This window comes from Anguilla anguilla, chromosome 1 (genome assembly GCF_013347855.1).
Source record: "Anguilla anguilla isolate fAngAng1 chromosome 1, fAngAng1.pri, whole genome shotgun sequence".
NCBI lineage: Eukaryota > Metazoa > Chordata > Actinopteri > Anguilliformes > Anguillidae > Anguilla > Anguilla anguilla.
Window position 1 is genome coordinate 85,361,864 of NC_049201.1, and position 27,955 is coordinate 85,389,818.

Sequence of the window (27,955 nt, forward strand, 5' to 3'; positions counted from 1 at the left end):
CATGTAAATATACTAGTCATGCAGACTGACCTGGATATACTGGTTTTAAGTGAAACTTGGCTTAAAAATAGCATCAGTGACTCAGATGTAGCTCTATTGGGTTACAACTTATACAGAGTGGATAGAACTGGTAGGGGAGGAGGGGTGAGTATATATGTTAAAACAGGTTTCTCTGTAACAATCTTAAAAGCTGTCACAATTCCAAGAAATTTTGAATTCCTTGCACTGAAGGTTCAACTGGGGCCTAACTCAGTAATTGTGGTTGGGGTCTACAGACCCCCATCTGCTGAGTTAGGCTCCATTGATGCAATAGCGGATCTACTGTCCCATTATTCCAATGCTGAATTGATTGTTATGGGTGATTTTAACTTGAACTGGCTGAATGTTACTTCCAATCATTTCAAGGAGGTTAGTGCTGGCCTTAACTTATTCCAACTAATAACAGAACCCACTAGGCCAAATCTGAAAGACAGCTCAAAATCTACCCTAATTGACCTTATTTTTTCTAATAGGGTTGATAATATCACTGCCTGTGGTGTCTTTGAGCTTGGAATCAGTGATCATTGCCCTGTTGGCTGCATTAGAAGTACTCGGCTAATGAAAACAAAATCTCACAAGGTTATGAGGAGAAATCTAAGACATTTTAATGAGCAAGCCTTTTTATCTGACGTTTCCCATAGTAACATACAATACACATCTGAGATTACTGATGTCGACTTGGCTCTGGATTTCTTCACAAAGACTCTTCTTTCTGTCATTGACAGACATGCTCCACTGAAAAAACTTAGGATTAAAGATAGAGTCACCCCCTGGTTTTCACCTGAGCTAGCAGCTTTACTCAAAGAAAGGAATAGAGCCTGGTCTCTTGCCAGACACTCCGGTGACCCTTCACATTGGGCAGCTTTCAGGCAAATCAGGAATAGATTCACATCTTCGGTAAGAGTAGCCAAATCCAAATATTACCTAGATCTAATTACCTGCTCCTATGCTAACCCGGCTAAATTCTGGAAGGCAGTGAACTCCATCAAAAACAGACCCACTACTTCCCTACCTTCACACATTGATTCTGGTGACTGTTTGATCTCTGATCTTAATGAGGTTTGCCTAGCTTTCAACAAGCACTTTGCTGAGGCTGGGCATTTATTTGAAAAGGAATATACAGCACCCCCTCTTATTAGTGATGATTGTGTATATACTATGAACCAGGCCTTTCAGTTTTCCTTTCAGCCCTTCTCTGCTAGTGTTGTTTTTGAGACCTTGCAAACCATTGATCCCAGGAGCGCTACTGGAGAGGATAAATTAGATCCCTTTTTTCTAAAAATGGCTGCTCCATTCATTGCAGAGCAGTTATCACACATATTCAATCTTTCTATTTCAACAGGAATATTCCCTAGTATCTGGAAATTGGCACATGTATTTCCACTGCACAAAGGAGGTGATAGAAATAATCTAAACAATTATAGACCAATCTCCAAATTACCATGCCTAGCTAAAATTCTGGAATCTCTGGCAAATAATCAACTCAAAGTATTTCTTTCTAGTCATTCAGTTCTAAGCCCACATCAATCCGGATTTAGAGCCAAGCATAGCACTATCTCAGCTGTTACGCTAGTTACAAACAATATTATGTCTGCTCTAGACAGTAAGAAACACTGTGCTGCCCTTTTTGTAGATCTGTCTAAAGCTTTCGACACAGTCGATCACGCTTTGCTTTTACAGAAGCTGTGCAGCATTGGTTTAGATGGTAAAGCTTGTGATTGGTTTCATAATTACTTGTATGGGAGATTTCAGTGTGTGAAGTCTGGGAGCACCCAGTCTGGGTTCCTGCCTGTGTCGAAGGGGGTTCCGCAGGGATCAGTTCTGGGCCCTATCCTTTTCACAATTTACATTAATAATATTGTTTCCCCACTAAATGATTGTCAAGTCCATCTATACGCAGACGATACTATTGTATATTGTATTGCTGATTCTGCTCAGCTTGCCATTGAGAAACTGCAGCTTGCTTTTAATGCCCTTCAGGAGGCTCTTGTTAAGCTTAAGCTGGTTCTTAATGCAAGCAAAACAAAATTCATGTTGTTTACTAGGGCCAGAAGCACTGATTATGATAGCATATTTATATCCACTGCAAATAGTTCTAAAATTGAGAGAGTTTCTGAATATAAATATCTTGGCATCTGGCTTGATGAGAAATTCTCATTTAAATTCCATATAGATAATCTTGTCAGCAAACTGAGACAAAAAATTGGCTTCCTTTATAGAAACAGATCTTGCTTCCCTATGATCAGTAGAAAAAGAATTGTTGAAGCAGTTTTCCTTTCAGTATTAGACTATGGTGACATTATTTATAGAATTGCTGCTCCTTCTTCCCTTAAGCGCTTGGACACAGTCTATCACTCTGCCCTCAGATTTATTACTGGCGATAGTTATGGTACCCACCACTGTGTCCTCTATGCCAAGGTGGGTCTGTCTTCTCTGGCAGTGAGGCGTGATAAACACTGGTTTTTGTTTATCTTTAAGGCCATTGTCGGAATGCTTCCACCTTATATTACAAGGTTGTTAGAGTGGCGCTCTGGACCCTATCAAACCCGATCAAATGGCTTGCTTATGCTTAAGGTCCCTCGGGCTCGATCAGAAATTGGGAAGTCAGCATTCCATTTTAGTGCCCCATCCTCCTGGAATGAGCTCCAACAATTGCTGAAAATCAGCTCTCTACCTACTTATGGGCAGTTTAGATCGCTGGTTTTGAACATTCCTGTCTCTGAGTGCATCTGTTTTTGATCGTATCTGTGCTGATTTTATTTATTTTATTTTATTATTTTATTTTATTTTTATTTTTTATCATATTTTACTGTATTTTATTACTGTTATTTTATTATTTACTATGTTAGTTGCTGTTGCTATATTCTATGATCTTTTATTACACCTATTGTGTTTTAATTGTGTTTGTAATCTCGGCTACATTGAAAATGAGGGCCTGGCCCTCAATTGTACCTCCGAGAATTTAAATAAAGGTTCTGAGTCTACAATAAATAACAATATATATATACCCATGACAACTGATAGATTAAAAAACATTTTTTAAAATACTGCACTTTATATACCAAAGATTATGTTTTTGAAATGTATGTATAAAATGTTTCATCTTTCATTGATAATACCCTGTGCTGTATTTTAAAGTCACATGACTATTAATGTCTCAGTAAATACAGTAGGCCTACACAAGGCTATCGCCTGATTAGGTGCAGCTTATTTACTTTTTTGTTTCCGGAGTCTGTGCTTCTTTGCTCTTGTTCATTCAATGTCGTCTACTGGCCGTAAGGACAGGTTTGTCCTTGTTTGTGTAACTCAGTTTAATGTTCAGCAGAATTGTTGATACAGTAGGTTGCCAGAGTCTGCACTTCTTGCATGTGCTGTCTCTCTTGAAACCATACTTTCCCCCTCTACAGCAATTCAATCCCACATATTTGCACAGTTTTCATTATAAGTAACTGGATAAGAGAATCTGCTAAATGTCAGTAAAGTAAAAAGCCTAAATTACTGATGCCAAACATTTAAAATAAGTTATAGCGTTTTTGTTTTGCTTTTCTGCTTTGTTTTGTTGGGATTGTTTAACTGTACAGTTGCTGGGTTCACTTCAGTTTACAACATCTCTCTACCAGTGTGTCCCTACCATCATCTCAGCCCACATAAGGAAGAAAAACACGTAAATCGCCTGCCAGAAATAAAATTAATTAATTAATTAATTGCACAATATAAACACAATATTACACAAAATATGCAGTCAATTAGTGCCAATTTTCTTTCTTTTCTTTCACAAGGTAATAGAAAGAATACTATAATATTAATTGGTATTCAATATAACACATCAAATGTAATCCACCACAATCAAAGAGCATAATGTCAGGCTAAAATATCCAATATTTCATCTAGATTGTGCCAATAGTTAAAATTATGGCTTTTAATAGGTGGTAGCATTCACCTAAATGCCTAAAACATAACCAACCCATAATTTAAAAATCAGCACACAGCCACATCAATACATACCTGCACTTTGATAATTCTGTTTCACTGTAATCCTTGAAAGATTATTCGATTTGTGCAGCCGATGAAGACACGATCAAGCAACTGGTCAGGTCTGACTGAAAATGTGCATTATGTATGACATCCTAATAACAAAAGACAACTTCCTGCCTTGTAACTGAGCTATTTTCCTACACACTCATATGAACTTCCTCCTGCACCCCCGTATCACACTCAAGATATTTAGCTGTAAAAATAAACTGAGCCACAAATACCACAGCTAGTAGTGCCATTTCAGGTGTTCCTGAGTGATATACACAGCCATTGGTAGTAGTGCCATTACAGGTGTTCCTGAGGGACATAAGATTTTTAAGTAAGCTTTACAGTATGTGTTCTGATAAAATATGTCATCCTGAAACAATAAGTAATGCCAATTCATTCAGTTTCACTACTGCATATTCTGCCAGCTAGCAAGCAGAAAATAGAAATGTCGCCTTTTTTATTTAAAAATTTTAAGAAAAGGATGTTGCTGGTAAAAAGAAATAGACTTAATATTTTATGTACACTGTAGGGCAAATGTAACTGGACAGTTGGTTCTCATCGTTAAGCATCCTGCTAGCTACAGCAGGTAACAAAACCAGGAAAGATCTCAACCAAGCACTTACGCTGAGTTCCGTAAGTTTGCCTCTCAAGTTTAATGCGGTAAAACATACAGGGAAATGTTCCAAAATTTACCATTTACAGTTATGCAAATCAGGCATCTAGTAACGTGGTTGCAACCATAGCAGTTATCTCTTTAAAGGCATATGCAGTTAAATCAAACAAAAGCAATCCTTCCCACATGAATCATGGTTTACCACAATAAAGTCTATTGTTCTCACTGTCGAGTAACGTAGCAGTGGAAGTCCGTAGATCCAGCTAATGAAAACCACTTTTAACAGAGTAAGTGAAACCAAGGGTTGATCTGATTGGTCATACAGTAATAAACATACCTGCCTTTTCGTGCTAAGTGTAACTTTTTTTTGTCACACATTTCTACTGTGCTAAATACAACTCAACATTTCTAGCTCATCTCTATAGCACAGCCTTACGAAGGTACCTACCACAGGCACACCATGTGAAAAAAGTGTTGCTTCTGTAAAATAGCTTTCTACCATCCTGCTAATGTATTAAAAATTAAATGAAATGTATAACGCCAAAACAAACATATGGGGCAAAATTACATCTTCCAAATTATAAAGTTAAATCAATCCCTGTCTATTTATATTATACTTGTTAATCATGTCAAATATGTTGGTTGTACTGTAAATAGATTTTTAGTCATAGTAATATAATATACATACAGTAGAGCATATAAACAGTTACTGAATAATTCTAACAGCTGTGGAAGCAGGCCAGCTAAACCGCTCCCTCTCCACCAGCAGATGGCACATTAACCACATCACCTCTCCACAGTTTGCCTCTGGCTTCCTGTTACGGTAGAGGTAGAGAGGAGTGTAGGACGGCTTCCTCACAGAGGATTTTGCTGTTGAATCTTTTCGGTGCATCGGTGAAGGTAAAAGGTAAGCCATTCCTGTATTATTGGTCTCTCATTTACAAATGAATTTCATCATTATACATATGCATTGTTACATATTCTGTTAAATGCAAAAGTACTGGGACAGTATTTTTGTTTTGGCTGTGTACTCTAACACATTGGATTTACACCGTATCAAACAGTTGATTTTGACACACCCAAAGTTTTGGCTATGCCTCTGATCAATTTATTCCGTAGCCTCATGATGGCCTAATTTACTGGCATTGACACTTTCTGGGTGTCATGTATATTAATTAATGCCATGCAGCTGGTATTCAGCAAGAATCAGCTGAGCAGCTAATTACTTTTGTTCCTCTAAAATGGGGGACTATTTATAAAAAGTGTTGCAATTCCTACACGGTTAAAGCTGTATATGCCCTCAAATTAAAGCTGACAGTCTGCACTTTAACCTCATACTCAATTTTTTATTTTCAATGTGCTGGAGCAGAAAAGCCAAAAAAACAAAAATCGTGTCACCGTGCTGATATTTTTGCATTTAACTGTATATGTATCGGGCGGCAGGGTGGTGCAGTGGGTAGCACTGTCGCCTCACAACAAGAAGGTCGTGTATTCGAATCTCAGCCAGGGTACTCTGGTTTCCTCCCATAGTCCAAAGACATGCAGGTAGGCTAATTGGAGACTCTAAATTGCCCATAGGTATGAGTGAGTGAGTGAATGGTGTGTGTGCCCTGCGATAGATTGGCGGCCTGTCCAGGGTGTGTTCCTGCCTCTCGCCCAATGCATGCTGGGATAGGCTCCAGTGCCCCCTGCAACGCTGCTCAGGATATAGATAATGGATGGACCCAGCTCAGGATAAGCGGGCATAGATAATGGATGGACCCAGCTCAGGATAAGCGGGTATAGATAATGGATGGACCCTGCTCAGGATAAGCGGGTATAGATAATGGATGGACCCAGATCAGGATAAGCGGGTATAGATAATGGATGGACCCTGCTCAGGATAAGCGGGTATAGATAATGGATGGACCCTGCTCAGGATAAGCGGGTATAGATAATGGATGGACCCAGCTCAGGATAAGCGGGTATAGATAATGGATGGATGTATGTGTGTCCGTGGAATCTTTTCACCAAAGGGTGAGCTTGTACTTGCCTTACCTTGTTGTTGTGGCTGGCATTTCACTGACTAACTGGCTAAAGCTAGGTGTTGATTTGAGACAAAAACCAGTATATTTTTGCTCATCACTGTTTGGTCCATAAAAATTTGGCGAGAGCTATGTTATTTTGTGAATTAATATGCACAATGTGGTAATACACAATTCGTAAACTGAACGTCGTAGATTTACAGTTTAATTTTTAATCATTTAAGCCATTGTCAGGACGGTTTCCATCCTTATTCAATTTGAAATCACAGTAGCTTTGCAACCATTTTCCCTGTTCCTCTTGTTCCTCTGATGTGATTCACACGGTGTATGATGTTAGGATTAGTTTGACAGTCTTCCATCCATCCATCCATCCATCATCTATCGTACAAGGGCCATATATTTATCACAAAAGCTGACCCCTCTAACACCATGAATTATTTATTGCAGCAAAGATATTCTCAGAACACAAAATAATCAATGAATTAAATATAAATGTTTCAATCTTCATTACAGTAATATACTTGGTGACAATACATGTAGGCCTGCAAAGCAGTATATGGCAATATTAATAAACAATAGTGAAATAGGACATCAAGTAATGTACCGTTAAAAAATCAAAAAGATCCTTTCCAAACACCCAGCACACGTACTAGAGAATAGAATTAACCCTTCTTATGATTCTTGTGATACCAAAACCTCCATCTTCATGGCCGTTCAGTAATAAACGTGCTGACAGAAATCACAAGCCTTAATCACATCGCGCACAAGCTATATCCGATAAAAAAAGGTATCATATGTGAAATGTGTGCATGGAGAATTACAATCAAATTCCTGTCGTGTGACAAAGGCCTTTTCAATACATAGTCATCGCTTGAACTGCCTCTGGATCACGTATGTTAAAGTAGCAGGTTTTTCTTAAGACTAGCCAACTTTGTGCCATTACATGTTCGCATAAATGTCCTCTTTAAAACAATTCTCATAATCCTCCTCTTCTTCTTCTTCTTCAAAATATGGTGTCTGGAAATAGAAAAGGAACACAGTGAAACCATTTCATTGCAGACACAAATGCGCAGAAGTTATACTTCCTGCAGCTCCAGAAAAGCTTGTATAGTGATGTTATGCCTCCAGGGTTGTGCATGTGTGCACTACCCCATTACTGTGCAAAAGATTACCTCTATTCATACTTTCTGTTGGAACTATTTCCTATGGACCATGCAATTAGACACTATTTCACACCAGGCACAAAGGGCCTACACAATATAAAAATAACTGTCTCCAGGGGAGGCTTAACCACATATTAATCACAAGGATGCCAATAGGGGTGACATAGCTCAGGAGGTAAGACCGATTGTCTGGCAGTCAGAGGGTTGCCGGTTCAATTCCCGCCCTGGGCATGTTGAAGTATCCTTGAGCAAGACACCTAACCCCTAACTGCTCTGGCGAATGAGAGGCATCAATTGTAAAGCGCTTTGGATAAAAGTGCTATATAAATGCATTCCATTTACCATCAATCATTTTTAAACCTACTGTATGTTCTGCAGAAAAAAATAGTGATACTCAATAAAAACTTTTTGTGTCTGAAAAATTGTGTTAAAGTAATAATCTCGAAGATTTTCATTAAAATAAATGTCTGTTAAGTCACTATCTATCGCTGAATTAGGTAACACAATGGTGATTGAGCCTATTATTATATTAATTTATATTATTATTATTATTATAATTTATGATTAAAGAACTGGGTGTCTGTGGCGACATTCCCGGGAAAAAATCACAAGCGGCGCATAGATAGTGACGCGTTTTCCATCACCCATCAGTGGTTGGTCCGCCAGAGAGGGTAGGCGGAGCTAACGCAACAGGCTTGCTCTTCAACTCACTTGTGTGTGAGCGGCATACTTTTTTTTCTGGTACCTGCTAGCGTTAAGGTGGGGGGGGGGGGGGGGGGGGTTATGGAACCCTAATAAGTTTTTGTGTAACATGAGAGGTCATATTATTTGTTTATGTAGATTTCGTATTACATTTGATGACAATGTAACGTTAACTAAATTACATAGCTATTTGCACAGCTAACGCTAGCTACCGGACCATGTCAATAAAGGCAACATTAGTTTAGACAATGTTGCGCACAGTATCCATCTCTCATATCAGGGAACGTTGCGTTAGCTAGCTAGCTAATGTAATTAACACAATCTAATGTCAGCTAACAATTAGAAAAAACGCTAGCTAACGCTACCGACCGGTACCGACCTCGCAAACCGTCTCTCGAATGCAATGCTACCTTGTTGCAGCATTGCAATGTAGCTAACTAAAGGCCAGTTCAGATCAATGATTTGCAACGAGACTGGATGCAACTTGAAAAATTTTGTAAAGATGTCAAGCCGGAGAAAACTAAATAAAAGAATACGGCAGTATGGATTAGCGTTGTTACTATTTTATTACGCTTCCTCATATGTTCCTTTTTTGATGAAATCTCCTTTGTTTTTGTTTTCTTCTTCTTATTCTGATTGCTAATTTAACTCCCAGCTCAGCTTACACGAACAGTTTAGCTAGCAAAACCAGAAACAACAAGGCAGTTGTTTCAAAAATATCACACAACAATCATTCACGATGATGTTGCACGAGATACATAATTGCACGAGCCACAGCGAATCCCGCGAATTCTTCTCTGCAGTGTAAAGATGTTCATATCGAGCAAAAGGGGATGTGAATGTAATATGCTGCGAGGGAAATGTCCCCATGGGGATAAACAAGTTCTCTATGTATATGTATGTACAATATGTATTTTACATGCAGTATTTATTTACGTAGCAAATATACAATCACTTGTACATTTACTCAAATTGAGTTCAGAAGCAAGTACAGACATGTTTTCTGGAGAAATATGCTTCCTGTAGTTACTGACCAGCAGTTTTCTACATGAATTTTAATGTGTCCCATGAGGCAATTTGACATATTTGACACTTTGATCTGACACAAAGTTTGCATGAGATTGTAAAATGGTAAGATTACAAAACACAGGGCCAAGTGACTTGAAAGAATTGAGGAAATATTGGGTAGCATTGCTTTGGAATACATCTTATTTAATTTCGGTGAGGCAAGATAGCCTATATTGTTTGTAGAACCGTAACTTGGCGTCATTTTGATATCAATACTTTTAATGGCAGGCCTGGATTTTGGCAGTCTGAATGAATGAGTTATAGACGGTGTATGTCTTGTATGTGCGAGTAACTTGTTTTTTATGAGATACACGTTTAACGCGTCGACCGCGTTGCTGTTCGGGGTGAAGACCAGTGTAGTCGAAGCGTTAACCGTGCTTATGGCTTAACAAATGCAGTTATTTTATGCAGCATCAAGTCTTCTCCTTCCCTACATTGTAACAATAGAAAACCAAGTCTTACCAGCTATAAATACCGCACAAAGGGATACAGTCAACGCCCAAAACATGTTGCTCTGCAAAGCAGCGTGTACTCAGTTTAGTGTGAGATGCACTACTGGTAGGTGCCTAGGTGGAAGGGGTTTCTGTGCTTTTCCATGGCAAGCCCTTAGCAGGAAATGGGAAGGAACTGATGCCCTTGTGACGACGAGCTGAACAGTCTTACGTTGTTAATGCCCAGGAAGCAATGTTTTAATAATCACAATAAAGTGGTTACTATCTAGTGACATCATTCAAAGGACGAGTTGTTGAATACCTTTAAATGCATCCTCACAAATCTTTTTTATTTTATTTTTTTTACAGCAGGTGTTTTTTAGATGTTGTAGCCTGTGTGCATCGCATAGACTGGTTGTTCCAACTCAGAGGCTTCAATGAGAAGCTGAGCAGAACGTGATCCCCGTTCATTGAGCTGAGTCCAGCACAAATTCGCCAATAAAGAGGACGTGTAACACACTGTTAAAAAGTTCCCATTAGGGGTTGAGTCGTTTAGTGGCAGCTGGCGGGCGCCAGTGGCGGTTTTAGCGGAAGCTGGCGGAGTGGTATCTTTTAGTGGCACCTGGTGGACTCCAGTGGCTGCTGCAACGACAACGACGGTCGCATTTCTGGCAACCGCCATTCAAGTTTCCTTACTGGCCCGCCTGTACGCGACAGCCGTTGTACTTTCAATACAGCAACTTGTTAGCATCTAGACGGTGAAGCTTAGGAAGTAGCAGGAAACAGCCTGTACTGTGCATGCTTGCACGCAAAAGCGCTTGCTGCCCATTGAGTTCAATGTGGACATCCGAGGTGATTTAACATGTTTTTATTTTCAGTTTTATTTCTTAAGACTTCTGAGTTTTTTGTTTGTTATTTTTAACCAATAAAAAATGTATTAAATTTGAACTTTCTTTGTGGGACAAGGAATTTTCACTCTTGCATGCTTGGAATGGTCCAGAGGGAAGCATTTCTAGAGCCTCTATCTCTGTAAATCGTGTATTTAAAATGGCTAGACTTAAGAGGCAACAAATAAAAAATAAATAAAAATAAGCCTGCGCATTCATTTATTGAATCTAGCCGCACTGTTGTCTGGTACAGTACTTACATCATTCCTATGTTTGGCAGCATGGGCAGATTTTGGGTTTCTAGAGAGGGGGAAAACATTTCTCCAGTATTTATTCTTTCAAATGATCTCTTTTCAACTCTTTACTAATGTCACTGAATTTCAAATACAGTCATAGAAAGGTGTGGCAAGCATAATTAAAATCTGTTTATAAATTATAACAAACTGTTAATGATAAAATAAACTGTTTACAAGTTTAACTAAACAGTAATGACGGTTGCTCACATGATCAATAAAAAAAAACCTCTAAATGGCAACAACTGAAAGCTTACTGATTTTATTACTTGACGCAAAACAATTGCCTGAAAAATGTTAAAAAATATATAGAACTCCACGATTCGTCTTTTGTGAAGCTGATTCACTGTGTCCCGTGTTTCGTTTTTTTTTTTGTTTAGCATGTTATAAAACTATAAAAATATTATTTTAAACAGGGTGATTTACCTTACAGGAGAAGGGCAGCTTGGTTTGGGTTTGGTTGGAACATGCCTGCTAAGCTCTCGTTATTGGCCCTGTGAGTGAACAATGTTTGCGATAAGACTTTCACCTGTGACAGTGCTTTAACGACAGAAACATTATATGCTTACCTGTAGCCCACATTCATCTCAGGTCCGTTGCCATGTTGCTGTCTGTAAGCGCACAGATAAGACCTTTGTTTCAGTATTAAACCGGGCCACCAGAGCACTGATTCAAGTTATTTCTGTCACGGTACGGGGGTTAGGACCCAGGCGCAGAGTGGGAAAAAACACGAAACTCAAAAATGTAAATACAAATCAAGACTTTACTAACAAAACAAACAAAAGGCCACGAGTGGCAATTCCAAAAGAAAAAAAAAACAGGAAACACGTAAAGGAACTCAAAACAAGCAAAACTAGAAACTCAAATTCAAAAGCATAGCAGACACAGGGAACAGAAACAGTACGGGTAGAACACAGACAGGGCAGAACACAGGCAGGAAGAACACAGGCAGACGGAACACAAGGCAGGCAGAACTCAAGAACACAAGCAGGTAGATACATACAAGTCAGAAACAAACACAAGTCAGGAACAAGCACAAGTCGGAAGCAAACACAAGGAACCAGCACCCGAGTCAAGGAGACAAAGAACTTAAATAGACAGGGGTAACAAGACGCAGGTGAACTCAAAGAAAAATCAAACCAGAGGGAAGGGAAACGAGAGGCAGGTGGGGACGATGATTAAATAATGAGACAATAACAAAATAATTGAAAGCAATAATACAATTAACCAACAGGGGAACGAGCAGGACACAAAACAGAAGTGCCGCCATCTGGTGGCCCAACAGGGAAAAACAGACAGAAACAGAACCATAACAATTTCACTCTATTGCTTTCTGTAAAAGCATACCTATAACTTTAACATGTGGGAACAAAAGTGTGGAACAGTGTTTTAGGGACATTACCTGGTTGAAGCCCAAAATTTTTGAAACACTTGGCAGCATTGCTATTACAGTCTTTTTCTTCAATTTTACAATCTTAATTGCTTCAGTAAATTACCCAGATGTATAAACTGGTAACACGTGAATTGCAGTCTATTCAATTTACGCAATGATATGAATATGGATATGGTGCCAGAACGAGTACTATAAAAAGTGACATAAATAACTGGAAAGGTAAATTATTTTGATGTTTTGCCCCAGCTTACCTTGAAAATCTGCTCCAAATGGACCTCCTGTTAAAATCATGGACAAAATAAGAAAAACTTATTCATAGACTTTTTAATCTTTTGAAAAAACAAGATCCATATTTTTCTCAATGGTTATGGTGGAACATTTCCAGAGGTATTGCCCATGTGATTACCTTTTTTCTGGGCGAGGAGGTCTGTCCAGGAAGTCTTTGGGATTTCTTCTGTGTGTGCCATACAGAGAAATAGAATGTTTTTTTTTCAGCTGACAGCAGTAGGTGATTTTCACACCCACATTATTTAGCTATACCTAATATTACAGAATACATTTGCTAGACCATTGTGCAATGAATTCATACAATGCGGCATCCAGGAAACATTAAAGAATCAGCCAGAAACTGACTCTAACAATTTATTACAATAAATGTATTCTGTTAAGACTACTTGTGTTGATGTGTGCTTGATATATCTAACTTAACACTTGTCTCGAGAGTTCAAAGACTTTTTACAAATTCAGAATTGTTTTTCTCAGACATAGAATTACTGAGACATTGGATTTGTAAGATCCAATCCGGTGCACGTGTTAAATGATCAGTACATTATAATAAATATATGATAAGCATATGATCAACAGAAACTTGATAAACAGACCATGAAGAAAATATATCAGTGTAGCACAGTGGGTAAGGAACTGGGCTTGTAACCGAAAGGTCATAGGTTCACATTTTGGTAAACTAGCTACTGGTAGTAGTAAGCATAGAATAATAAGTATAAGTATAGTTTCTGCTGTAGATTGAAATGTAGAATATATTGCCATGGAAAGCTTTATTTAGTCCTGGGCTGCCCAACCCTGTTCCTGGAGATCTACCATCTTGGAGGTTTTCATTTCAGCCCTGAATTGGCACACCTGATTCTACTAATTAGCAGCTCAGAGAGATCTCTACCTGCTGTATGAGGTGTACTGTGTTAGGCTTTGAGTGAAAACCTACAGGATGGTAGATCTCCAGGAAACAGAGTTGGCCAGCCCTGATTTTGTTTTTCTGGCTTTATAGTCCTGCCGTGTAACGTAGTTGAGGAAGATATACGGCTTAATAGATAGCACCCTTCTGGATTTGGCCAAATTCACGCTCACCTGGAACACCTTTTCCTGCACGTCAAGACTCCCACACACAGAGCCAGGACAAGCAGGGCAGCAGCTGTGGCAGGCAGCAGGATGGGGAGGAGGCTCTGCTTTCCTACAGAGAAATACAGAACGGCAGTGCCAGTAACTATCGGGTGGAAAATCCAGGTCTCAATAAGTTAAAGTTTTTTCAATTCTGTAAACGTCTGATTTAGTGAAGAAATTGAACACATCGTAAATAAACTGTCTGGCCCATGAAATACCATAATCTTAGCTTCTGTTTTTTGTTTTTTCAAGAAAGGCAGACAGCATTTAAAACAAACCCCTTTATTAAAGCCTAGTGCCATTGTTTTGCTTTTTGCTTCTAGTTCAAGATGCAACTTAAAATATACACACTGCTTGTGTCATTAGTGTCCAGACCAGCAGGGGGCGATTCAGGCGCTGGGGGTTCATGCTCTGAAAAGTAAAAGGAGGCAAAATCAGGCTTGATCCACCTTAAAATTGATCATATTTAACTATCCAAGAGCACAAAGATATGAGCGGTGTTAGTCCGAATGTGTTTGTTATTCCATTCAGATACAGCTGGCGATTTTCAAGACAAATTATATTATACTGGTGCCATACTGCTCTACCTCAGGAGATAGTAGGGTTGTATACTATGAGGTGATTAAGGTCACTGTGCATTTTAAATATATACTTTCCATTTTTAAAAATCAAAATCAAGCTCTTTCTTGCCATTTCTCCAAACATACACCTCTAAGAAAACATTATATAAAGCATTTTGTTATGTATTTGCGTGCCTTATGTTGTTTAATTTAATAATTTTATGCCATATACGTACTTTTCACATGTAAATCGATTGAGGCCATTGGCCTTTTCCCATCAGGAAACTCAGCTGTGCAGGTCAGAGTTTTACCGTGGTCGTCCATAGATGCAGTGAACATTATACTGGATACAGTTTTCCACTCAGTGGCAGCCATTTTTGTAGTTTTGCTGGAGGCTGGCATGTCCTTGTAGCTCCACACAATAGCCGGCTGTTGTTTAGAGCAGGTGTAAAAGACAGAACATGTGACGTTCTTCACCACACCTTCAAGGAACTCCACTGGGCCGGGATCAGTAATGATCTCCCCAACTGAACCTAAAGCAGAGATGCAGTTTAGCTACAATCCATATTTGTTAACATGTTAGTAAAATATAGTCGTCAGTTTATATTTGTATACCGTTGTTGTTGTTTTTCATTTACGATTGTTTTCTTTCTTTGTGAAGGCTGGACTTGAGTGCGCAATTATAGCTACAAAAGTGGACTGCAAAAATTAAACCAAGGATCAATCTTTCCCAAACACAATACCACTGGTAATTTCAAATTAAGCCTGGGTGTCTTTTTTTTTTTTGCAAACTGTGTGGCCCGTTCAGCTATCATCAAACCTGTCTACTGAGTTTGAAACAAGGTGACATTTGCATTTGCTGTAATTAAAATTTGTGATAAAAAACATAAAATATGTTTTACTTTGGCATAATTTACATTTTAGTTGCTGAAATTTACTTTGGCATAATTTACATTTTAGTTGCTGAAATGCAGGCATCCATAAGAAGAGTTCCCCTACAGATTATGTCCTAACTCAACATGCAGTTGATGAACTGGGCTGATTAACCAGCGATGCCTGCAGCGCACCATCGATGTCAGTTTGACACTACCCTGCTGTAGCGCCTTACATTCGGCCTGGATGGTGATGTCCGCCTGGGCCTCCTGGCCTCCTGGATGCCGGACACGACAAGACACAGTCTGTTGATCTTCAACGATGACCCACGTCTGCACCAACGTGATTTTCCACTTGACGTCTTGCGCTTGAGTTTCACGAGCCCGGCCCGTCTCGGGAAAACCAATCAGGCTCAGTTCAGGGGGCGTGGCCGGACACATGTGGTACGCACTGCACTGCACGCTGATTTGCTCTCCCACCTTGGGTATGCCAATAATTTGCATTTCTGGTTTATCCACTCTGTCTGCAGAAAATGCAGAAGAATGAAATCGGTGAAAAAGTTATTTTTTTTTTTTAATGGCCACCATCAGTGGAGGCAACGCATTTAACTGCAAATGGAAACAAAGACAGCCTACCAGCCTACCTTAGCACGGTTATGAGTCCGTTTTTATGTCTTTATAGTTTGTTCTGGTACAACATGTTGTACATTGTGAGCTTCACTGACCATAAAACCTTGTGAGTCTACGTTATCTGAAAGCAGGGTGCCATGGTCCCCTGGTTCCTGCACCTATGACTCAGCCAAATTAAAATTTTGTTGAAAATCTTTCCCTAATTTATTACACAAAACAGGAAATGACGAGGGCATAATGAATGGTTTCCTCTCACCAGTCACGTAAATCTCCACGGTCTTGTCCTGATAGTTCTGTCTGTGGTAGGAGGAGATGGGCTTCGGGTCCACCCAGGTGTAAAGCCTCTGTCTATGATGGTTCATCTCGACGGGGTTAATTTTCAGGCTGCAGCTCCGGTCACTCGGAGATCCGTACAGAGAGGTTTTCCCTCTGAAGTCACTGATGACATCACCAGGGCGCGCTGGGCTGTACACCACCGGGTACTCCCCGGGCGTGTACTTGTACCACATGACACTGACGTCAGAGGGCAGGGTGGAGGAGTACTCAAAATGGCAGGGGATGACCAGGCACGAGCCCTGCAGGCCTGTCACCTGGCTGGGCATAGAGAAGCTCCACCCCAGGGAAAACATGGCCCCTGAAAAACACCCGCAGGAAGATGAGATTTCATTTGCACACGAGCGCAGTTACTGCAGACGCTATGGAGTAACCAGATGGTGAGCTCTGTGTTCTTAAAATTAAAATTCCTCAGTTGTCTACATCAGTGCAACATAGCATTGAGAAACCCCCCATTGCCAACCAGAATGCATTAGTGCTGCGGCACGCACAGATTTCCTGGAATCGCAGGGTCATGACAACGGAAAGGATAGTCTTCTGATTGGTTCACACATCAGAGGTTTTTAGTACATCGTAAGATTCATGAACTCTATCTCTCGTTTAAGTTGAATTACAGTATGTTTGCTGTTATTAGCAAAATCACAAAGTATTGCAAGCAGCTACAAGCTTTTAGCTGTGACAGTTGCTTATCACATAACGCTTTATCAGTAAACACATAAAACTGCCTTTCCAAAGATATCTTTGTCCTTATACCTTGTCTGGCATGCCATGCAAAACTGTAAAACATATTTCATTCTTAATGAAAAAGGGACCTCTCTCATTTTGGGAAAACTCACTTTTCACCTTCAGAGTGATGTACCCCTCTTGGATTTGCCCATTGGTGAACCTTGCGGTGCATTTCAGGGCTTGGTTGTGGTCGCTGGCCCCTGCCTTGAATGTCAAAGTGGACCGGCTTTCCCAGCTCCCACTGCCTCGTTTCTTAAACTCGCTGGAGACCTTCATGCCTCCATAATTCCAAGACAGATCTGGACGCTGCTCTTGGCAGGCGTAGGATACAGAACAGACCACGTCCTTCTCCACGCCTTCCAGGAACTCCTCCGAACTGGGATTTATAGTGACCTTTGTCACTGAACCTGAGGCAGAAGGTTAGTACACATTGGTCCCTTGCTTAGCATCTGCATGTGACCTTGCAACGGTCGTTTATTCTCAGGCATCGCCTTAGCATGACATTTTCTGACGGCGGTTACGTCACACGCAGCGGTGGTGTTTATTTTCATGATTTCCCACCATTTCACTCCCATGTGTGAAGGCCCAGTCCTAGTCACCTGACACGCTCAGTGCAGTGACGTCTGATTTTCCTGCCTTAAGGGAGAGCGCAAACAAGTTCTCATTCTCCTCAACACACGAGGCTTCCTGCTTCCTGCTTCCTGCTTCCTGTTCCATCACGGTTCACAAGCTGAGCTCGCATAGACATGAATCTTAAGGCTGCACTCTCCATCTAGAGCTTTAAATGCTAACTGTATAAAACTGACCAGTATTGTAGCTGATGGAAATAATTTTGAAATTTAGCCATGGCCGTGTAATTGCAAATATCCCAAATAAAAGCGCGATTGTCGTACGGTAGCGGTAACTCAAGGCTGGAGAATTAGGGCGTGTCCAACTCTACAATTGTGCAGTTGTAGGAGTGAAAATTAAAATCAGAAAATAAGCTTATAGCCAAAAGCAATTTTCAGGAACTTTTTTAGTGGGTGAAACACTAGATGTCCATATGTAATTACTCACATTCTCCCTTAAGGCTGACTGTTTTGGATGCGCTCCGGCCGGAGGGATGTCTGACTTCACAAGTGATGGTTTGGTGGGCGTTCTCTAATATCCAGGTCATCTCCTTGGTGATTTCCCACTTGCCTTCATGCACTTCTTTGTGATAGACTTTGGGTGTTCCCGTATATTCCACTACATTCAGGTGCAATGTTGGGGGACGCGGTCGGCACGTGTGGTAGGCGCTGCACTGAACGGTCATTTGTTCTCCCACCGTACGTGAGCCGACAAAATTTAATTTTGGTTCGTCTGCTCTGTCTTAAAAAAAAAAAAAAAACATGAAATACAAACATATAATTGCACTTAGCACTTCTAAGCAAGTCACATCCATCATTTCCAAGCAAACTGGTACATTTTCAGTCAAATGAAAACCTTAACCATAGCACAGTAGAGAAATAATAAAGAGTTCAATTCTCTCACCTCGTACACGGATTGTCACCGCTTTTTCATAAAATTTAAAAAAGCGATGTGAGACGTAGTCTGGGTCCACCCAGGGGTAAATCACGTCCTCTTGGTGACGCCAGTCCAAGGGGTCAATCTTCAGGCTGCAGTCTCCCTTGTAAGGTGATCCGTATAAAGAGGTTTTTCCCCTGAACCTTTCGATGACTTCATTTGGGTATTTTGGATGGCACACCAGAGGGTATCCTCTGTCGACATATTGGTACCAGACCACGCTGCCTGGGTTCTTGGGTGGGTTTTCGCTATAAGAAAATCTGCAGGGGATGACCAGGCAGGACCCTGCCATGCCCTCCATCTCTCTGGGCACGGTGACACTCCATGCCCAGGAAACGCCAAATATGGCACCTTAGAAAACAGAAATTTGATTGGTTTGATTAGGAGTGAAACAAAAGCCTTTTTCTTTTTTTTCTTTTTTCTTGCAGTCCTATTGCTGCCTTAGCTACTCTTAACTAGCATTTTTCAGTTAATCAGATTAATGAAATTCCATTAACAATGTGGTAGACCATAGCTAATGTGTTCTGCCTTGGATATATATAAATATATATATATATATATACACACACACACGCACACACACAGTACAGCCCAAAAGTACTGGGTCACTTGTGGTTAAAAAATAATACAAGTTCAGTTAATATAATACATAATATATGTATTTATTAAATAACAAACCAATGGTTTGTGGAAGTGGAAGAGTGGGAGGGAGGTGGATGGGTAGGTTTGACTGAAATATTATCTAACTTAAAGTTACAATCTCAAAGATTTCAGTTTCTTTCTCTTTGGCGGTACCAATAGCGAGAAGCGGTAATTGCAGGTGTGTTTTTGGACCTCACTTCCCATAGATCCAACCGGATCGAACCAGTGTCGCCTGTGTGACGTCAGTCAGTTGGCACCTGGGCCACGCCAACTATTACACTTGTTGTTACTTGTGTAACAAGTATTAAAAAAAAGGTTGTTACACAAGTAAGGTTATGTACATACTCATTCATTGTCTAACATTACGCTAACTTAAGCTGTCTTTACACTGCCGAGCCGGGTTAAAATGCTGTAGCAGACCTGGGGTAGAATTAGTGATGATCAATTTCCACAAACGTTCTTTATCCACCTTTTGCTCGTAATAAAATAACAACGCTAATCAATATTGCCGTATTCTTTTATTTAGTTTTCTCCGGCTTGACATCTTTACACAGAAATCAGACCCGGCTCTCCTCCACTATACCCTGGCTTATATATTGATGAACTTGATGGCAATGTAAATAACGGTAATGTTAAGGCCAGTTCAGATCAATGATTCGTAACGAGACAAAGCGGTTTTAGAATGTTGCAGAGAAAATTGAAGCGGTGTCAACTGGTTAGTTGCAGAGCGTCTGAAGCCTTTGTCTGGGGTCTCAAAAGACCCACCTTGTCAAATCGCCAAGTGCAGTTAGAACGTTTACAATCAGACGTCTTGGAATTTTGCAAGTTGCATCGAGTCTCGTTGCGAATCACTGATCTGAACTGGCCTTTAGTTAGCTACATTGCAACGCTGCAACAAGGTAGCATTGCATTCGAGAGACGGTTTGCGAGGTCGGTACCGGTCGGTAGCGTTAGCTAGCGTTTTTTCTAATTGTTAGCTGACATTAGATTGTGTTAATTACATTAGCTACCTAGTTAACGCAACATTACCTGATATGAGAAATGGATACTGTGCGCAACGTTGTCTAAACTAATGTTGCCTTTATTGACATGGTCCGGTAGCTAGCGTTAGCTGTGCAAATAGCTGTGTAATTTAGTAACGTTACATTGTCATCAAATGTAATACGAAATCTACATCAACAAATAATATGACCTCTCATGTTACACAAAACCTTATTAGGGTTCCATAACCCCCCACCTTTAACGCTAGCAGACACCGGAAAAAACAGTACACCGCTCACACACAAGTGAGTTAAAGAGCAAGCCTCTTGCGTTAGCTCCGCCTACCCTCTCTGGCGGACCAACCACTGATGGGTGATGGAAAACGCGTCACTATCTGTGTGCCGCTTGTGGTTTTTTTTTCCCGGGAATGTCGCCACAGACACCCAGTTCTTTAATCATAAATTATAATAATAATAATATAAATTAATATAATAATAGGCTCAATCACCATTGTGTTACTTAATTTAGCGATAGATAGTGACTCAACAGACATTTATTTTAATGAAAATCTTTGAGATTATTACTTTAAGTTTTTTTTTTTAAGCACAGGTAACCCAACACCTATAGACACATGGCAAAGAAGATGGAGTTAGGTTTAGATTTGCAAAGCCAACTAAACATATTGTGGCAAGAAGGTTATCCCCACCAAAAAAATGCAAGTGACCAGTTAACAACAATATGTAAGAACATGTCACGCAGCACAAAGCCCCAACACTGAAATGTTGTATAAATGATTTGTGCTAGTGATATCTTTTCGACAAATGGATGCTTTTTAAATATGTTTATCCTCATTTTGAACCATCGTGTCTGCTTTCTAAATTGAATAAACACAAATATAAATAAAAGAAATAACATGTAATCAATAAATAATCAATAAAACAATAACCTGATTACCTTGAAAACACACTCCATATAGAAGCAGGCATGCAAATGGCTCCATGTGGGCTGAATTAAATATTCTCCTGAAAACCTGTAAAATACAGCAAGGGTTATTTGGGCTACACGCTGCTTTACTCTGGTACTGGGACACCATTTAAAAAATAAATAAAATATTTATATAATCTCCAAAACATTCCAAAATGTCACCCCCATGGTCTAAAGAGGAACGTGAATGTTTCTATTGCCATAAGGTAGGGCATGTTATTGCTAACTGTTTCACTTTGAAAAAGAAAACTGCTGCCCCAGCTAAGCCTACAGGCAGAATTGTTCCTCAAACCACTCAGTGTTTAAACGGTCCTGAAAGCAAACCTGAAGAAGGTTTTGAGCCGTTTATTTTTGAAGATTTTGTTTCCCTTTCCGGTAATCCGACTGAGCAAAAACCGGTGCGGATTTTAAGAGACACGGGAGCTTCGCAATCCTTTGTGTTGGCCTACGTGATAGCGGTATCGGACGTGACATATAGTGGTGCTAATGTGGTAATTCAGGGAATTGATATGGCCTTTGTTACTGTTCCCTTACACAAAGTACATGTTCAGACTGATTTAGTCACGGGTTATTCTAATGTGGCTGTACGGTCCGCTTTGCCTGTACAAGGCGTTGACTTCATTATGGGAAATGATATTGCCGGAGGTAAAGTGCGTGCAGTACTCGAAGTTCTAAATAAACCCGTACCCTGTCCCATCTCTGACGTGTCTAGATCACTTCCTGGTGTCTTCCCTGCTTGCGTGCACTCACTCGAGCTCAATCAATAAATTGGTTTGCGGCTGCATATTTCCATGTATTATTTTCAAACATGGCGGTTGAAAATAAATACAAAAAAATGCTGCGAGTACTCGACCAATCAGAAATGTTCAGCGCTGCAAGCTCCACCCAAAAGGTTCCTGTACTTTCGGAAAGTACTACCCCCCGAGCAGGAACTTTTTGGGGGGTAAAATAAAGCCCCAGGAACTAAATTTAGACCCTAGTTCCTTCGGTGGAAACACACTGAGTTCCTCAAAAGGTTCCTAGTTCCGGGGTAAAGTTCCTGCGGTGGAAACGCGGCTATTGTTCCTTGAAAAGTAGTTCCTGGGACTAAAAGTTCCGTACTTTTGGTGGAAACGCGGCTTTAGTTAATGAAGATGACCACTTCCGCATTAACAATCCATTATCTACAAAATAAGCAATCGACTTTTTTTTCATTACAACAGGTTTAACCACCATCTCAAAACACTTATGCAAGGAAGGATCATTTTCCTGAGCAGAAACAAGTTGTCCACAAGTGACAGGCAATTTATCTGAGGCAAACTCCAGAGATAAGGTAAGAGATATACATTCCTCTTTTTCTCTAAAATCTTGGAGGTTCAACCTCTGTACATACCTCCGGTTTTACACGTGGTACTTTCGGTTTGGTGAGATAAATATCCTCAGTAATAGTGGACGCTAAAACAGATTCTGATAAATGAACTTCCTCACCCCATTTCTTGGAATTATAACGTGTGCTCTTCTGTTCTTGTCTTGCTTTAGTATTCGTTTTATAATTTTTTTTAAATAAAAGGCATTCGTGCTGGGACAGCATATTACATTTATTATTGTTATATCCTATTTGTTGCATAACAACGGTCCAAGTTCAACTACCAACGACAGTTTTGCTTGACAACGGTAAAATATGCCCAAACGGCTGCAGAAGAATATTTCAATTCCAGGTGATTAAATCGATAAAAAAAAAAAATACAAAAGTAACCATATATAATCATTGTTGGTAACCCGTTGTATATAAGTGGAATAAACCCCTCCGGGCTGTCCCGGTTATTAGAAAATAATGTAGGCTACTTCGGTGGTAGTTTGGCGTTACAGAAGAAATCATAGGACAGATGGACCGACGACAACGTCGCTTTTTCATACGTCAGTGGGCTAATTTGCCTAATCTTCGCGGGACTTTAGACCGCGGTGGAAACGCAGACAACCATGGGCTGAAGGAACCTTTTAGTTCCTTGAAAAGTAGTTCCTGGGACTAAAAGTTCCGGGTAATTTTGGTGGAAACGCGGCTAATAACTTCAAATCAAACTTGTATGTTATGCGGCTTAATTTGAAAGATTAAAGGTTTTTTCTTCTGTGTAAAAATAACTTGTTGCTGGGTATATATTTATTATTATTATTGTTTATTATTATTATCATTGCATTATTATTATTATTTCTGTAATGAAAACAAGCTTTTGTTTCATAAACTTGGCACTGATAACAGCCTGACATTATTTACAGCACCATTGTGGGGTCTTTGCTTTTATATTCCAATATCATTATGCCTTAATTAGCTAGTTATAGATTAAGAGTTGTTGTTTTATGTGTACAAATTGCTTTCTGCTGAGTATAACAATTTATGTTGGGAAAATAAACTTATTCTATTCCATCAACTATGTACTCATACTATATGTATGATGTAAGCAACACAGCTACAACTAAGGAAATTGATAATGGGTGTGTTAGATTTACAGTAGGTGTGCGAATGATCAAGCATTGACAATAGTCAATAGTATTGGCAGCGCAGAGGCGGTGGGGGGCCCCCAAATAAAATTCTGTTTAGGGCCCCATAAAGGCTTGGACCGGCCCTGATTCAGCAAACTCATCTGAAAAAATTGGGAAGTGAAGTAAGATATAAATACATCACATTGGAAATGAAACAGGAACTCAGAAGAAGAAATGATCTTTCCAATTTCAGTTAGAAAGAATAACGAGTGGAACATATGAGAAACGCTCAGCTAGAATATCTGTAAGTAATCCGGTAAATTTTTCTACTCTTTTGATTGCCTTCTTGTGGTGAAACACATTTAAAGCAGCATTCCTATTCATCAAAGCATTGGTAAGGACAATGCTACTGTTAGCTTTTGAATAACAACGATTATTTGATATTTCTGGTTCACAAATAATCTGGGATCACTTTATAAATGCTTTTTGGTGAGTGCGATAGCTTTTACCAGTTCTGTTTATGGAATAAGGAGTCGCATGTTGTGCATTTCAGTGGGAAATATTTAAATCAGTGTTTCCTGTGGAATTGATCTCTGGGTGTGGTGGTGGGTGTCCGAAGGGGGGGCGGGGGTGTAGCAAAGGCGAAAAAGTTTAAGACATAAGTTTAACAACCTCTTGAGACTTCTTAAAGGTTTTTTTTTTAAATATCTAAATCTATCTTTGAGCTCTGATGAGCTCTTGATACAAGGAATAGCATTTTGCAAGAGCTAAAAAGTAGTTTTAGACATGCTTTAAAACCATAAAAGGTTTGTTAACCCTTGTATTGTTTGTAAATATTGAAGCAAAATAGGCCTGTATTTTGAGTTATGGTGGGGTGAGAACAATTAAGAGCACATTGTCCATCTAGAAGTTCTATCTTCAAGAATAGAGGACTATTGTCAGGCGAGGGGGCGGGAATGGACCCAAGTGCAGAATAAAAACACAAAAGTCCAAAAATGGGGAAAACAAAAGACTAATAAACTAAAACGGGGAACAAAAAGCCTCGCAGGGCAAATTCTACAAACAACAAAAATCTTCAAGAAAAAACAAAAACACAAAAACCCAAAAACAAGGGAAAACAGGGCAGGCACAGAAACAAACAGGTCACGGAAACAAACAGGCAAGGCAGGCAGGCAGGCAGGTAGGAACCAGGAAACAAACCACAAACAGGTAACGAAACAAAAGGATCCAGCGCCTGAGTGAGGGAGAGGGAGACTTAAATAGGAGCCACGCAGACGAGACACAGGAGGGCACAATGAGCAATCAAGCCACAGAGAGGGAGGGGAACACGAGACAAAAACGCAACTAATAATGGGATAACGAGAACCAATAAAACAATTAACAGAACACAAACCCGAGGTGCCGCCATCTGGCGGCCCAACAGGGAAACACAGGGGGAAGACACAGAACCCTGACAACTATAACCAAAATTGATACTCAAGAAAAGTTACATATTGCACTTTAAAAAGGGACATTCTTCTGCTAAATTAACTTAATTACCATGACAAAATAGTACTTATGTCAGGGTGCGACGTGAGGGGTTAGGAGCCAAACGCAGAGGGGGAAAAACTCAACTCCAAATGATATGAACAAAAGACTTTACTTAAAAAAGGGAACAAAAGGGAACAAAAGGCCTCACAGGGCAACTCTTCAAAAAAACACAAGGTAAATCTACAAACACAGGAACCACAGAAAATCCGAAAGTACAAAAGCACGTGGAAAACCGAACATGGGCAGGAACACACAGGGCAGGAACATGAGCAGAAGCACACGCGACCAAACACAACCAAGGATCCAGCACCTGAGTCAAGGAAGAAGGAAACTTAAATAGAACAGACACTGACGAGACACAGGAGGGCACCATGAACAATCAGGCCACAGAGAGGGAAGGGAAAACGAGACAACCAAAAAGCAATAATTGAACAATTGAAAACAATAATACAATTACACAGGGTACAAGCAGGACACAAAACAGAAGTGCCGCCATCTGGTGGCCCAACAAGGAAAACACAGACAGGAACACAGAACCATGACAACTTTTTACTTAACAACATACTTTGAGCCGGGTCCACATTCAAAGCCCTCTCTCTGTCTCCCTCACACTCAATGAAGTTTACATGCCTTGTCCGTGCAAAAAAAAAAAGTAAAAAGTGAGAAAAATGGCTTTAAAGATTCTGTTCTGTTACATTCTAATTCTACTGAGAAGCATGATACAAAAATTTCCTAACTAACTTAGATGCTAGATTAATGTATTTTTTTATTTGCTAGTGTTATCTGTATTCATTTCTGGACACTGCAGAGACTGCTCCTCGTTATAATCATAATCGTCATTAGAATGCAGCCCTCTTTGTCAGCTGTAGCAACTGTAGCCGAACTCAGTTTTGCTAGCTCACTACATTCACAAAACCTTAAAAATAAACACTTTCCCTTTCGTTTTCATGGAAAAAAAATCACCATGTTGTAGTATGGAAATGGAAGTAGTTGAATCACTACAAGTAGTGATGTAATGTATTTTGAGGAGTACCGTATGGGCTCAAACTAATGCCAAAAGTATTTTGTATTTATAAGCAATGACTTGTGCTTGCAACTTATGGTTTGTTTGTACATTGCGAGTTGAAACTAAAACAAAGTATTTTGTACGTGTAATCAATGACTTGTGCTTGCAACGTATGGTTCGTGTTTGTACTCTGCAAGTTGAACCTTTAAAAAAACGTTGTGTTTGTGAATATAGATTTTCGTGAGGGGGGAGGGTCACGTCTGTAAATGAAAATCTACATGTGTTTTGTGATCTGACGTAGTTTATTAACATTTGTGAACAGAAAAAGTACGAATGCAAAACAGTTTTTTACGTGCGACACTCCCTCTACATGTAACGCCCAGTTTACAAGAAAAAGCTACATACATTTGGCAGTTTTGGCATTAATTTGAGCCCATAGTACCGGCACTTATTTTGGTCCAATTCAAACACTGGTTAACACTATGGTATTTTTGTAATATTTGAAGCGTCGCTACCTACCTTTTTGTTGTCTTTCGGTCGCTGAAGAAAAAGAAGTGACGCTTTAAACAGACAGTGCAACCTTCCTGCGCTGCAAGTCTCCCGACCACCTCAGAAAGGAGCAAGCATGGAGCGCGGGGCCTGGGCTCTTTTGAAAATAAATATGTGGACGCGACAGTATGGTTTTGAAAGTGCATTTAGGCAGAAATATTTAGAAAGTTTAACATTTTTAATTTATGAATTTAATATATAGGCTATATACAGTATATATATATATATATATATAATTTATTTTATTTTTATTATTATTTTTTTATTATGGTGTGGCGGCAAGGATCAGTTTTAAAACAAGTTTTGTGATTTTTAATTTGTTTTTTGCTTGAAGTACAACCCTTTAGATAGCTGACATAGGCTGAACTAAGAATTTTAAATTACATTACAAATGTTTTTTGTTTTGCATTTTAGTGACTATCGCTAATGTGAAGTTCTTGGGACCTCATAGATCTTTGGACATGGATAAACATTTATTTTTAAATTGGTTTTAACGTTGGCTCTGTGCACCAATACTGTATCTACTACATACAACGGTAGTGTAAATGATCACATTTTACATAAGGGTAAAGGTTAACCCTTTTATATAAGGGTTTTTTTTTTTGGCCCACAGGTTGTGTGGTCAGAAACAGATGGGACCCAAAGAATGGCTTAAATACCTGTTATTTCACATCCTGTTCAAAGGTAAGGCGCAGAAAAAGACCCAAATTATTTGACAAGGTTACCTCAGTCTTCCTCAGCTTTTCTGCTTTATATAACACTTGAAATGGAAAGAATATATTACACTGCCAAAGACCACACATTGTTTGAATCTACGACGAAGGTCATAGTAAACACATGGGTGACAGAAACAATTTCTTGACGTGGAGGCAGCATCCAACAGTCAACATCAGAGATGAAAAATAAAAAGTAGGAATTATTCAGTCAGTGTGGCATGCCCTGTGATGTTTTTTTAAAGCTCAAACACACAATGCTCTCACATATCTTAAGCAACCAATTACCTATGGGTGTTCTTTGGAATCTTGGCATTTCAAAACACAACCCTCGGTCGACATGCCTCAGTCAATCTACATTCTGAAAAGATCCAAAATCTAAATTTGTAGTGAAGA

At 39.6% G+C, this 27,955-nt stretch overlaps 2 protein-coding genes and 1 long non-coding RNA gene across 11 annotated transcripts in view; 1 reads left to right on the forward strand and 2 right to left on the reverse strand.

The window, feature by feature from the left end:
- Positions 1-4,409, reverse strand: part of LOC118235773 (myelin-associated glycoprotein-like) — a 29,767-nt gene extending 25,358 nt beyond the window's left edge. For 5 of the 8 annotated variants that reach the window (XM_035433578.1, XM_035433570.1, XM_035433561.1 and 2 more), the window contains exon 1: positions 4,045-4,409. The gene's annotated coding sequence lies outside the window, so the exon portion shown is untranslated. The remainder of the gene's footprint in view (positions 1-4,044) is intronic. The other 3 variants (XM_035433615.1, XM_035433606.1, XM_035433595.1) reach the window with 1 other exon arrangement.
- A 496-nt stretch (positions 4,410-4,905) lies between these two features.
- The window catches only part of LOC118236053, a 46,435-nt gene continuing 23,385 nt past the window's right edge, over positions 4,906-27,955 (forward strand). The window contains exons 1-2 of the long non-coding RNA XR_004766973.1: positions 4,906-4,962; positions 5,476-5,582. This is a non-coding gene — a long non-coding RNA (uncharacterized LOC118236053). The remainder of the gene's footprint in view (positions 4,963-5,475; positions 5,583-27,955) is intronic.
- Positions 7,122-26,914, reverse strand: LOC118235534. 2 transcript variants are annotated; one of them, XM_035432984.1, is made up of 16 exons: positions 26,817-26,914; positions 21,275-21,350; positions 18,665-19,048; positions 18,209-18,502; positions 17,263-17,559; positions 16,350-16,727; positions 15,700-15,987; positions 14,828-15,124; positions 14,383-14,442; positions 13,999-14,101; positions 13,043-13,090; positions 12,888-12,914; positions 11,813-11,854; positions 11,670-11,737; positions 11,211-11,250; positions 7,122-7,716 (listed from the first exon to the last, which is right to left on the reverse strand). In XM_035432984.1, exons 2-14 carry the CDS (start codon positions 21,318-21,320, stop codon positions 11,671-11,673), a joined length of 2,331 nt encoding a protein of 776 aa, XP_035288875.1. In that variant the 5' UTR covers positions 21,321-21,350; positions 26,817-26,914; the 3' UTR covers positions 7,122-7,716; positions 11,211-11,250; position 11,670. The 2 variants fall into 2 exon arrangements, with proteins under 2 accessions (XP_035288875.1, XP_035288867.1); XM_035432976.1 differs by lacking the exon at positions 26,817-26,914 and having other exon boundaries at positions 21,275-21,697.

Bases quoted from the DNA above. Each gene is read 5' to 3' on its own strand.
- LOC118235534 (XM_035432976.1), bottom strand. From the start codon at position 21,413: ATGGTGTCCCAGTACCAGAGTAAAGCAGCGTGTAGCCCAAATAACCCT. The intron at 15,988-16,349 runs GTGAGAGGAAAC...CATTTTCTGCAG, and splicing joins CGTGGAGATTTACGTGACTG to ACAGAGTGGATAAACCAGAA. The intron at 11,738-11,812 runs GTAAGCATATAA...GTTCACTCACAG, and splicing joins GAGATGAATGTGGGCTACAG to GGCCAATAACGAGAGCTTAG.